Below are 14,059 nucleotides of genomic sequence, written 5' to 3' on the forward strand. Positions count from 1 at the left end.
GGTAAGATAATAATGAAAATTATTAATATTTTTCGGTGTTCATTTCCTAGGTTATTCAGTCTTACAGCATCATTTGTTTATCAATAGCAGATAAAAAACAACAAAAAATCGACATTTCGTATAATTTTTAGATACATTTAATTTGAAAATATTAAACAGCGATGTACCTAATTATTTTACTTTAGCTAACAATCGAACCAAAAACACAATTAAGTGCGACTCATAGAGTAATATATACTCGGTAATGTATACTCTATGTATAATGTTCTATGGTGCGATATAAAACTGATTGTTTTTGTCCTATTATCACCACGGATACGACGTGGCTCTGCCAATATGATTCTGAATCAAAAGAAGAGATTAAAATACTTGAAGCTAGCTATAAATAAAAAAAGAATGTTTGTAGTAATATTTTTATTGTAGAATTGATAAAATAAAAAAAGTGTGATTTATTTCAATTGGTGTTTATTGGTTAGATTTAGCTAAATCTGGTTTTTAGTTCTTATTAATAATATCAAAATCAGCATCAAATAAATAATAGTTACTGTGGGGAGAAGAAAAATTTGATATTGGAATAATAGCAAATTTCATGATGGAATATTATACTGAAAAATATACTTATCATACGTAAAATAATGTTTCATTTCAACGAACTTATTAATTACCTAGTATTGTTTTTAGATGAAAAAGTCTGAGAGAGGCATTTTATCTTTATTACACAATAGCTACGGTTCTTTACATTTCTTTATTTTTGATACATAAAAATTAAACCTTTCAGCTGCAAATAAAAACACTGAATAGAATTTTTGTTTTTTTTTTGCCTTTTTTCCTACTATGATTGTATATAGTAATTATATCACAGAGAATATATATTTACAATTAGAAATAGAGTTTATCTTTTACAAGTATATAATATAATATTAGTTTAATAGATAAAAACGCTTGCTTTGGCAACTACATTATTTCTGGGTCAAAGATATTATGCCTTTGAGATATATTTATAAAAAGGCGCGTCTGCGTTTATTTATTAAACTAATATATTTAAAAAATCGCTCAGTATAAATTTCAGGTCACTTTACCGGAAAATACGTGTATGAAAATTCAGTTTTTATGCATAAGTACTCAATGCGCAAGATAGTAATTTTAAGACATCCTCAGGCATGGTTTGAGACTATCTGATTTAAACCTACACACAACCTAATAGTTAAAATATCATAAGATAAAACATAGTCACGATTAAACGTGAGCACACATAGATTTAAAATATTTCACACGCTCATATTAAACATGATTTAAAAACGGAAAACAATTGAAATATTTTTAAATCTTTGCGTTCCCTTAGTTGGCACTCAAAAGCTGTGGCGCGACATTTAACATATGATAAATAGCATTACAAAACTTTCAAGTCCATCTGAGGAAAATCATCATTTACGGAAAAATATCACAAAAAAGCAAAGATCACAGATATCATAAATACTATTAAGCATTAAAATTTGGCACATTTAGGTTATCATTCATATTTGTTTAATTATACACAAAGCGTTCCACTTATCTAGCTTGCCCTTGTCAATATAAGACTGGCATATTAATTAGAAACCATCGGTAATTAGAATATTTGCTTTTTTAAATACGCTATCTTTTCATATAATTTATCTGAGCAGCTCAGTTAAGTGTATCGCTTTGTAAATTTAACAACCTGGTTATAATGCTACCGAAAAGTTGTTCAATTTCATCTTTATAAAATAAACGCAAGTAGCAAACTTAATGTAACAGTAAGAATTATTAGTTCATAGCTTAAAACTGATAAATATTTTGGGAGCATCGAAAATATAGTCTTATTGGACTTTTGGCACTTCTTTTCAAGAACAATTTTTATACGATGAAAAATGTCGGTATATGCGTACCTGATAATATAAGTTAACATGAATGATAAATTTGTTTAAAATATTGTTTATAAAATATAATCATAGATAGAACTTAACGATTTGTTATAAGCTAATATTTAAATTGGTACCGTCCACAAGTCATTGTCCTTTTCCATTGTGAATTTTCATTCATGTTAACTTGTTATAATATTGTTCTAACTGCTTACCATTTTAACTGGACCAGAGACATATGTTTCGTTGTTCATGTTATAAATGTTTTTAATATACAGAATGTGAATAGGTTACTGCTTTATGATGTGTACAAATATATAGATATATGTAGTAAACATAATTGTTTCTATACTATGTGTCACAATTATTCTCAGGTTTAGACAATATTTCTAAAATTACGTATAAATAAATACAATAGTAGTTTAGACACTAATTTTAAGTTCAGTGCACATTTAGTTTTTCTTTTAGACAGGTACCGGTTTACTTATATCATCACCCGGCATAAAAAAATAAATTATACAATATTTGAGATAGATATTCAGCCTTGTCGAATTCAAAAAATATTTCATTTTTTATATATATAGTTACCTATTTGTTCTCGGTTTACAACGCCCAAAACTCTTCTTTATAACTTAAGCTTTGACATCGTATGTCACAACATTCCGACAGTTCTTTATATAATGTTACAAGTTGTCAATTGTCAACGCATTGTCGTTTGTCATTCCGTGAATTATAGTAAAAAGTAATGTAGAAATATAATCTCTTTTTTAATAATAAAAACATTAAATCTAGATTTTTCTAAGAACCCTGTTTCGTATAAAATTTACTAAATGTCATTCAATGAGATTTATGGTATACTATACGTGTGCATTGAAGAATCAACTGTGTTAAGTTTGAATTAATTTTATTAATGTGTGACATCGTGAAGACTCATAAATTTCTTCAATACGCACGTGTACAAAATATAATCTTCAAATTTCGTCATATACTTGTCAAAAATCAATCAAGCGGTAATCATTACTAAGTCATCGCATACCAGTTCTTCATTACCTCTCCGATTTTTCTGGAGCTACTACGAGTCACATTGTAGTACACAGTTTCACCGCCAGCTAAGATGGCTCCCCATTCACCGAACGTACCGTAATCGTATATGGTGTGGTTACATGCCGCCATAATTGCCAGATCCAGAGCCGGGGTGTTTTTATTTTTGTGCGATGCAATAAAGAGATTCTCTTTATGACCGAAATGTTTCAAACACCACGTAGGATCATCGCTTACCACGATAAACACCGGATTAGGATATTTCTGTTTGAAGTGGTTCATTGCGTTTATGTAAAACGACTCATTTGCGGGATTGATGTTGTGTTTTCTGAAATAATTACAGAAGTTGTCACTAAACTAGCATAATGTATGATTTATATGGCTAATATTTTAGGAAATATAATAGTGATATCAAAATAACTAATGTTCATGTTACACTACTAATGTTCTCATTACGGACAAATATCCCCAGAATAATTAAATAAGAGATACTATTTTATAATTTAATATAACAGAAAATATATTTCATATGCGATATTTAAATTTCTACTGTTATTATTTTAGTGTTATGTGGAAAGATACATTATAGTCTATCCAAAGTTGCTGTGAACATACGTCATCAATATGTTTAATGTATTGCTTGAGGCAATTTGTAAATTCGTTTCAGAATCAGACAATATTTTAATTGTCATTTTGTTCTAGTTAAAAAAAGACAAAATGCGGCCTGATACGTTCGAACACGTAAACGAATCAGCCTGTCAAAGTCGTTCGATTGTCGAACGTATGTAAAATTCTTGAATTGGACATGGACATATGGACACAGTCACTTCCAGACATTGCTTTTAAAAATACGTTTTTAAAAGCACATATTAAAATCAAATAACTTATTATTTAAATTTGTGTATTTAGATGAGACATATATATTTTCGAATGGGACCAATATACCCAACAGTCACTCATGGCAAGATAATAATTATTAGCATTAAGACAACTAAAGTTTATGGAAAAAGGTAAACATTAGGATAACAATTGATTAGGTTTTATTAGTCATAATATTTATTAATAATTATTGTACTTCATGCTGGAAACAGGAAAGGTAATAGCATCATAATTGAAGAATAAATTGAGAAATGATGGATCGTGAACAATCCTTCGATAGATTGGAAATGAACAGCCTAGTTATTTACTACAGTGAAACTTTCTGAATATGAACAACTAAAGGTGAGTATATAATTAATATACGATAATTGTAGGTATTCAAGAGTGTGAAAGATTTATGTCCATTAGATATGTATGTAATTATTCAGAATATACACGACTATTTGGTTAAATTGTGAGAGGAGAGAAAAATACCAAGTGTTTTATATAAAATAATAAATAAAGAAAATAAATAAAGACAAGGAAACACAACATCGAAGAAAAAATAAACGTAAGAAGGTAAATAAAATGGTAATTGTTAATTTGGTAGATTAGGCCTCCATGGGATACCACCATAACTCATATGTGGTGTGGAAAAGGGTTAAATATAAATATAATAAAACAACTCTAATATAAATATGACAGATATAAATTATTGCGGCTGTATAATTAACTATAGTTTAAATTATTCGATAATATATGCATTAGATGTACTATAATGTTTAAATAAACTATATATTTGATAACATTTTTGTTTCATTATTTTAGTTAAACTAGCATTTTGTTATATGTCAAAGACAAACTGAACCAAAATTCAGAGTTGAAAAGGCAACATTGTGGCGTTTTGACATTATAAATTTAGATGGCGTATGTTCACGCCGACTTTGGATAGACTATATAGTCCTTCCAATAAAACAGTCAAGGCACGTCATCGATGACGTGGAACGTACTGCCAAATGCAGTTTGTAAAAATAGGAAATTCATTTTAAACTCTGAACAGATTCTTCCTTCCCATTTTACTGCTTACTTTTATTACGTTTTTCTAGTTTAATCTCTGATGCATGGAAACACGCAACCGAATCAGTTGATAAAATTCGATACTGATCGACCCTGTTGTCGAATGTCGAGGTTAAATATAAAAGTTAAGCATTAAATAAAGCATATAAATGACAAAAAAGCCAGATAAATGACATAATTGTTGAAAGATAAAAATTATAAAAAAAATATTTAAATTACCTTTTAAGATAACCAATGTAATCTGTTCTTCTAACATGAACACCGATGAAAGTGTATTTCTTATATGGTAGGTTTTTGGTGAAGGTTTTCAGGATTTGTTGACTTTTTTCTTTTAGTTTTTTACGTAATGTAAACTCTTGGATGATGTCTTGGACCCAACTTAATACCAGCTCAGGTTGTAGGGAATAACGAGGCAAAATGATACTCTAAAACAACGACATCGCACTACGCGCAAATCTAATTACCACCTACGTTACCTGATTGGTGAACGTCCAGTCTTCTAATGATTTAACGAATGTTTTTATTTCAACCGGACAGTGGGCGATCTCTTCGAAAGCGGGAACGCTAAGTTGCTCGAATATTTGGTCCAGTTTCAGCTTTATGCATCTGGGTACGTAAGGTTCCAGTCCAGTACGCCTGGAGACAGCCCACACCGAGGCATATTCCCACATTTGGTTGCCTATTTTCATAACATTACTATTGTTAGAACTTATTTGTCTTTATTATTACTAGGTATTCAAGTTTAGTTTTTAATTAATGTGATTAATTAGTGATTGACCACCATGTATTTATATATTGCTAGTGTTTTTTTAATCAATAATTAGATATGCAATATTTAATTATGGTTTTAATCTATTAATACTCAGATGCATTTATAAGTTACGTATCATATTTTAATCATTTCAGTATTATTTATGTAATGATACTATTTATTGTTAATATAAATAATATTTATTGTACATCTAAAGTAAGTTAGTAAACTAAAATATTTTTTGTTTGTTACAATATAACAAAACGTAACAAAACACAACGTAATTATTGTATATTATCCTTGTATGTGTTTTATTTTAATATCAAATAAAACATCTTGATAATCTTTGCTTAACATTTTTGTTACAACACAATTGCCTGTTTCCAAATAAATTTTATGCTATTCAGTTCAACCAATTTTTTTAACTGAAGAAAACAAAAAAAAATACTAATAATTTTTAAATTTTTAATTTTTTTTTAATGTTTTAAAAATTAATGTTTATATAGGCGACTTGAACAATAGATAAAGCGTTACATATCTGCTCTAAATAATACCAAAAATGAAATACCAAGATGAATGACTGATGTATTATCGTAGAATGTCATTATTTTTAGAACACTGAAAAAGTTTTTGTTTAGGTAAAAACGTCTATTTTCCAATCTATAGTTTAATCTATAGTCTAAAGTTTAATATTTAAGTATTAATTATATTATATTTAATATATATTTAAGTTTAATTTATCTAAGTTTAATATGCTAATAATTTTTTGAGTTAATGGTGTTTCATTTAGTTATAGTATTAATTGTTTTGTTTATTGACATACAATTTGTTTGTGTCTCTAATCTTACGTTGATGTAAAAATATATACTATTAGACATATAGAAAACAGTAAATATGGTGATATTTACCTAGTCTTCCTCCTTGCATTATTGTAACTATCCCATCCTGTGGACACCTGCTCAACCTCCAGACCTTCCTCTTCTTGATGTTGTTCATGCAAAGGCTCTGTTCAAAATCGCCGTATGTTCTCGGGGAGACACCGCTGACCTCGTACAGGGGAAACAGAAATACGTGGACCAAAGATATGACGCACAACGCTAGTATTGTGGCTTTGAATAATATGTTCCTGTTTGTGTTCAACATGTCGGCAGGTGGCGTTTACTGATCACCGCGATTCACTGGCCTGATGAAGGAATCTAATCTAATGCCTGAAAAGAAGCATCAGCACTGACTGAGGCTGCACGGGCGGCAAAGTTCGAAGGGGCTTACGCATCTGATGACGATGATGATGGAGCGCCGGTTTGGAGATTTTTTGCCGTTGGTGAGCTTGTTGTGTAGCCGAAAGAATTATTAAATAGCGTTATGTTTATTCACTAATAAAGCACTGCCCTATACACTAAATGAAGCATTTTTTCTAAGAAAAAAACCGATTGTACCCGCCCGACCAGCTACTACATGACGCCAAAGGGGATGTTATTGATTTTCATCCCGCTGTCGGCGTTTCTACGCAAATTGTTTGGGGAGTAGATGCGTATCAGGCTACATTTTCCAAGATGCTGGACCAATAATATTTCGCATATTTCGTATATTCGCATATATGTATTTTTGAAATAATTATTATATAACAAATTAAAAGCCTTGAAAATTTTCTCTAAGAATTATTTTATTTTAGACATTTTTAAATTTCTTTCTTCCTTATTCTAAATTTTCTTATCGCAAAAATATTAAAAAGACATCAGATTTTTTAAAATTATTTTTAAATATATTGGGAAGCTTGAGTAATTTCTCACTTCTTTTTCCAAAACTGTTCTATTTTAGTTTTGTTTAAAAATGTTATAAGGCATTTTGTAAAATATGTATTATTTATTGTATTAGAAACCTTGAATAATGTCTTCTTTCTTATTCTAAAAATGATTCTTTATATGCAGAAATATTAAAAACCCCATCATATTTTTTTAATAACTATTATTCAATAGTATTAGAAACCGTGAATGATGCCTCCCTTCCTTTATTTAAAAATTATTTTATTACAAAGAATATTAAATTATTTTATTTTAGTTTTATTTAAGCCAATAAAATTTATTTTCAAATTCTTCTTTCTTTCTCTAAATTTTTTTATTTCAAGAATATTAAAAATATCATCAGGTTTTTTTAAATAATTATTATTTAAGATAATGAGGAGCTTAAGTAAATTCTTACTTTCTTTTTCCAAAAATGTTTTATTTTAGTTTTGTTTAAAAATTTTATAAAGCATCATCAAACATTTTCAAAAATATTTATGGTTTTTTGTATTCGGAATCTCGAATAATATATCTTCTATGTTAAAAACGATTTTTTATATTCAAAAATATTAAAAAATTCCATCAGATTTTTTAAATAATTGTTATTTAATATATTGGAAACCTTGATTTATGTCTCCCTTTCTTTCTTTTTTTTATTAATCTCTTAAAACGTCAATAATCTGCTCGTGGGCAATAAGTATTTTTTACCATTTCTGTTATACAATATAATATCTAATCTGCTATACTGCCATGTAGAACATCGCTTCAGTAAATAATCTGCTGTACAAAATTATAATCTAAATCTTATTCTAGAGATTACTATAACTTATTGTAAAGTCTATCCAAACTTATTCTAAAGATTATTTTAATTTATTATTCTAGAGATTATTACTCAGACTTTCTACGAGTCGTCTCATTTTTGGATCCGATTAAAATAATGGAACCATATCCGGTAAATATAGCGAGTGAGATAGGATTTCCCGCATAAGTGTTCCAAAATTAGTCTATGAGGGTTTTTTGATGTTGAAAAATCACATCAATGTGATAACGAAGAGCGTAGCAGTTATCTCATATCTAATTGCGCTAAAATTCAAAATTTTTATCCACTTACGTCTATCAACTTTATCAACACTATCAACATTTTTATTTTTCTTAAACAATTTATTTTTATTAATCTCAAATTTAATCTTAAATTTTATATATGATATTATTATATGATTTTAGTTATATAATATAACCATCCTGACATGTAGAAGATCACTTCAGTAAGTGATCTACTGTACAGCTTATAATCTTAATCTTTTTCTAGATACTATTCTAACCTATTTTAAATAGCGATTCAACCAAATCACCTGCACACTTTGATATAAGATTAGAATAATCAGCAATAACGCAAACTCCACCATTAGAATGGACTACAGTCATGAACAAAAAACGATTGAGAAAGTAAAGAAGTACAGAAAATCGCGAGGAAACAAATAAGAATCAGTGACTATTGGTTACAGAAACCGATAGAGACAAAAAACAGCTTTAGCAACCTGTCGGAAGAAATTGAAGAGAATATACAAGCCCTGAAAAAGTTGTTACCAAACCACCACCAATAACAGTCTATAAGGTAGGAGTAATAGAACACATTCCATGACCTATTGAAAACTATTACTACGAACTACACAATTAAAACAGTGAGCTATGAAACAATTAAAGTCCAATTGTCCGAAGCGGATCACTTTAAAGTTCTTGTAAAAGAATTAGATGAAAGAAACACCCAATACCACACATTTAGGCCAAAATCCGAGAGAACATTTAAATTCGTGTTAAAAGGATTACATCACGGGACGGACTTTAACACCATCAAGGTAGCACTAGCTGAAAAAGGCCACGAGGTCGTAAATGTTCACAATATACGACATCGCACGACAAAAAAACGTCTGCCTATTTTCTATATTGATATAAAACCTAATGGAAATAATAAGGCAGTGTATGAAATCACCAAATTGGAAATTAATATTATTAAATGCGAACCACCACATTTGCTTTGATACTCCGCGTTTCCAACCACAATTCGACTTTGTTAAGATGAAGTTGGAGGTTTCTTGTGGCTGATATTGGATGGTCGTGTGATGATAAACCGTGGTATCGTCAGCATATGTTGGAACAGTAGTGTTTTTTAAGGTCGGTAGGTCAGTGGGCCAACAACATATTGGATATAGGTGAGTGTATTCGTCACCCTGTTTGACAATAAAATGTCTGTCTGTGAGGTTTCAGCAGCTGAAAATGCGGATGGGGCAAAAGGTTTTTTAATTTAACATGCAGTCCAGTGTGCCACACCTTGTCGAAGGCCTGAGAAATATCGAGAAATGCAGCGGAGCTTTATTTTTTAAGTTTTTGTTATTTTATTAATTGTTAATTTGGTTAACTATTCTATGTAGTTGTTCTATTGTTCTGTGTTTATTACGAAAGCCAAATTGATGGTCTGGAATAATATTTCTCTCTTCTGCGATTATTTTGATTGAGTCTTCTAATGTACTGTTTTTCGAATAGTTTACTTTAAAACTATTTTATTTTACGGAAAGTAGCGACTTATTGGACCGACATCTCAAGCGGTACTTCCGTCTCAATAGTATTCTAATATAAAAGAAACCGTATATCTTGACATCTTACTCAACGTATCTATCAGTCTAACATAATCGCGCCGTTTCTGCACTTCTTCTTTGGTTATTCTTGGACTAGGGATGCAAAAAAAATATCGATATATCGATTTTGGACCGATACATCTTTTGGCATATTTCGATATTTTTTCGAAATAAGTTAAATATAATTTTTAATAAACCTTTAAAATTGGTGCTTAATTTTAAAGGTCTGGCGAATTTTGCTACTTAGTTTTAAAGGTCCATATATAATTATAGTCGATAAATATTTAAATGGAGCTAGATGAGACTACAACTTTTTTCGACTGTTGACTCGTTATCCTGACCGAGCAACATTTCACTTCTTATAAACTCAGCATTATTTGATTTTTCGATCTGCTCAAACTATGAATGTATCAATTGTATCAACAGGAAATTCGTATGTAATTAAAAAGTGAAACCTAATGATGGAAAATACGGTGACATTATGATCACGATGAATAAACTATGTTGTTTAATGCTTAAAATACTAAATTTGTTCCAATTTATCTCAAGACGTCATTATACATATTAAAAGAGTCAGATAAATCCAATGAGACTGTTCACTAACGATTTCAAGTGCAAAGCAATCGATTATTTCAGTGACTTTATTTAAAAGTATTAAAGTTGCTTTGTTGGAGTGTATTTGTATATCCACAGTATTCACCACGACGCTCAATGCTGTCTTCAATACTTAATACTTTTAACATTGCTTTTTTCAATGGTTTCTTCAATTATTTCATCAACGCTGTCTCTCGTTGTCGATGCACCATGTTTTATCGCTGAAGCTCCTCCCTCGGGTTCTTGGTGGTGGTGGACAAGGTTGGTCCAAGAAACCCTTTTCTGTACCCCGATTCGTTAGGAACTTCTCACGCCAATAGAACACGTGCGTTTCGGACTCTTAAGGAATGCTTGAGAATCACACGATTTCAGGTCTTTTTGATATTTATGGTTATAGGCGCCATAAGCAGTCCTCTACCAGGTCTAACTTATCAGCAGCTTCAATCGCCAGATCTCAACATAACTGAACCGTTATGGGTAGTTTTGGAGCAGAGAGAAAGGAGTAGATTTTCATCTCCAACAGCATTAAAACAATTGACGATATTTTAATTCGAGAACGTGATAATATTCCGTTGATATTTACATACTCTACGAATCTATTCCGCGAACAAGTACAGCTAATTTTTAAAAAATGTTGGCATTTTCCCTGCAGCAAGTGACTTTTTCAATTAAAATCTTTTTATAAAATACTAGCCTATAACAATATTAGTGATTTTTTACCAAACAACTAGATGTACTACTCCATTATTATCGAGTCTTGGTTGCTTATTAATTGATTAAGTAATTGCGCAAAATATACGTGCATACATCTATCTAAAGTATTTAACTAAAAGGTAACATCTACTCATCAAATTGATTGCCAGATTTATAACATATTTTAAGTATATATTAATCAAGACATTGTTTTTTTATTTATAGCCATACATTTACTTATTAAACAATGAACAACAATCATAAATGCTTAATGACGTCTGTCAAATTCATCCAATATACCATACCAAGGTTTAAAAAATGTAAAAACTAATCGTAGAAAATTCGTTTATTTAAATAATACAGTCGTTATAATGTTATATAATATTTGTCTTTTTTAATATAAAATATATGTTTCTGTGAATCGTTCGTACAGTCTTTTATCCTACGACATAGTAACCTGAAATAAAATAGGAAATAGTTAGTTCGGAACGTCAAATTTTGTAGTGCTTTTATAGTATATTACACAACAAGGGCCGAAAGTCGAATTTTCGAATTTATGAGATTTCAACTTTTGGCACGTGTAGTGTATACGATTTTTTTTCATAGCCGATCGAAAATACGTTATTAACAACATTCAAAACAACATTGATGATTATTTTTAAGGTTCGAGGTAGCAACATTAACGACAGCAGTAAACAATTTGTTGTAGCGACAGAATAAATAGTCCCTAGAAAAAAATTTTTTTTTCATACCTCGATCGAAAGTACGTACTTTCATGCCTAATAACAGGGAAGAAAGTTAAATATTTACTCCCTGTGATAACTACACCCTCGCCCTCTATAACGGCGGGAGGAAAGAATTTCTTATGCGTATTTATACCCGTACATAGTCACTCGATTCAATAATCCAGAAAATATCAACAATACGTTATCATCATAGAATAAAGAAATTTTATTTAATAAAGTACTTTCGATCGGCTATGAAAAAAAAATTGTACACGGGTCAAAAGTTGAAATCTCGGTCTTGCTCTTCATAATTGGCGAGCAGTGCCGAAAACTCAAGTTTTATAATAATGAGTAAATCGTATTTGCAGAAAGTTTAACTTTTTTACTTCAATTTGAAAAAAAAATTGGCCGAGAGACACCGATTGCTGTCTGAAGCGTATGTCAACTATGCTCCATAGATTTTAACATGCAAATACTGGTTTCAACGATTTAAAAACGGTGATTTTGACAGCGAAGACAAAGAGCATTCTGAGCAATGAAAAAAACGATGACAAGGATTTGAAGGCATTAGTCGATAATAATATAATATTTTGTGCCATATGAATTGAAGGTAAGATACATTGAAAGGTGTTTGGTCATGTGTGAAATACTGTTTTAACGGCTAAATCGGAAATATTTTTTACATCGTATTGTCACTGGTGATAAAAAGTCGATCTATTACGATTACCTAAAGCGAAGAAAATCACGGAAGCTACCTGATCATGCATCAACGTCAACGGCAAAACCGAAATCCATGGTTTCAAGCTAATGTTCTGAATTAAGTGAGATCGGCTTAATATGCCGCTATGAGCCGCTAAAATCTAATAAAAACATCAATGAGGATCGCTATGGTCTACAATTCGTGCGTTTGAGCAGAGCACTGCGCGAAAATTGGCCGCAGTACGAGCAAAGACACAACATTATTATTCTTTAGCATAACAGCGTCCGGTTACATGATCCAAAACCGGTGGGAATATACTTGGAAACATTAAAATGTCACTTTATATTCCCACCTGCCGTATTTTCCCGATTTTGCTCCTTCTGATTACTATTTATTCCGATATATGAGTCGTGAGTGGTATGAGCAGTGTTTCACTTGTTCGAAGATATTAAAAATGGGTCGATTCGAGGATAGCCTCAAAAGATATATCGTTCTTTCGAGATGGAATTCTAAATGCCTAGAAGATGGGAAAAATAGCGAATACCGATGGAATATATATTACATCATATAGATTTTTCAAAAAAAGTCCTTTAAAAGTAATTTATAGGCCCATACTTAAAAAATGATAAAATAAATATCAAATAATAACATTTAGTTTCGTTTTAGATCGATATTGAATAATTATTGAATTTAGGATATTACAATGATACTTAATTATAATACTATAATAAATTCTAAATTATTTTGTATACATTATTTAATATATCTTATGATGTAAACTTACCATAAGCGGGGGCTGAGTAATAGTAGCTATTGTAATAATATGGATATGCTGAATAAGCATAGGGGCTGGCTGAATAGGTGAGCCACTGTGGCTTGGGGTGTGGTGCCGGGGCAGGATCGGCAGCTGGGGCTCCCAGAACTGTTGCCAGTGACAGAGCAACAATTACGAACTGCAATTTAAAGAAAATTTTCACCGCTCCATTAAAGTCTACAAATAATACTTACCAAAAACATAGCTCTAATGAAATGGCACATTTTGAAGTATTAAATCTAAGAAAGCAAACGACTGACGACCACAACCACTCTCACAGGGATACTGAGAGTATTGAAGTTCGGAGTTGCAATATATAACAATACAGATCCGCCGTGAAAGACATAAATAAATACCTCAATCAGACTGAGAAGGATTGAATGAGACGTGCGTTGAATGCAGACCGCCGTTCATAATTTAAATACCACTAATATATTTTAAATATGGTCCTCATCCTTGGTATATCTAGGATTGAAAATCTGCTTGTTTTATTAATATTTTAATTACACCTTATT

At 30.6% G+C, this 14,059-nt stretch overlaps 1 protein-coding gene and 1 long non-coding RNA gene across 2 annotated transcripts; both read right to left on the reverse strand.

The window, feature by feature from the left end:
- Nucleotides 1-682: 682 nt before the first annotated feature.
- On the reverse strand, nt 683-7,080 carry LOC143196107 (galactoside 2-alpha-L-fucosyltransferase Sec1). Its single transcript, XM_076403715.1, has 5 exons — nt 6,874-7,080; nt 6,513-6,812; nt 5,330-5,532; nt 5,073-5,278; nt 683-3,246 (listed from the first exon to the last, which is right to left on the reverse strand). The coding sequence occupies exons 2-5, from the start codon at nt 6,745-6,747 to the stop codon at nt 2,898-2,900; spliced, it is 993 nt and encodes a 330-aa protein (XP_076259830.1). The 5' UTR covers nt 6,748-6,812; nt 6,874-7,080; the 3' UTR covers nt 683-2,897.
- Nucleotides 7,081-11,636: 4,556 nt separating this feature from the next.
- On the reverse strand, nt 11,637-13,898 carry LOC143196728 (uncharacterized). Its single transcript, XR_013005805.1, has 3 exons — nt 13,739-13,898; nt 13,515-13,683; nt 11,637-11,762 (listed from the first exon to the last, which is right to left on the reverse strand). It is a non-coding gene; the product is annotated as an uncharacterized LOC143196728 (long non-coding RNA).
- Between the last annotated feature and the right edge of the window lie 161 nt (nt 13,899-14,059).

The sequence above is a fragment of the Rhynchophorus ferrugineus genome, unplaced genomic scaffold (genome assembly GCF_030347505.1).
Source record: "Rhynchophorus ferrugineus isolate W39M unplaced genomic scaffold, kcgeb_rfMv2 rfM4, whole genome shotgun sequence".
In the NCBI taxonomy this organism is placed as follows: Eukaryota; Metazoa; Arthropoda; class Insecta; order Coleoptera; family Curculionidae; genus Rhynchophorus; species Rhynchophorus ferrugineus.

Excerpts from the sequence above, each read along its gene's own strand:
- LOC143196107 (XM_076403715.1), bottom strand. The coding sequence starts at position 6,747 with ATGTTGAACACAAACAGGAACATATTATTCAAAGCCACAATACTAGCG. Across the intron at positions 5,533-6,512 it reads AATGCAAGGAGGAAGACTAG|GCAACCAAATGTGGGAATAT; the intron begins GTAAATATCACC and ends TTATGAAAATAG. Across the intron at positions 3,247-5,072 it reads TACATTGGTTATCTTAAAAG|AAAACACAACATCAATCCCG; the intron begins GTAATTTAAATA and ends TAATTATTTCAG.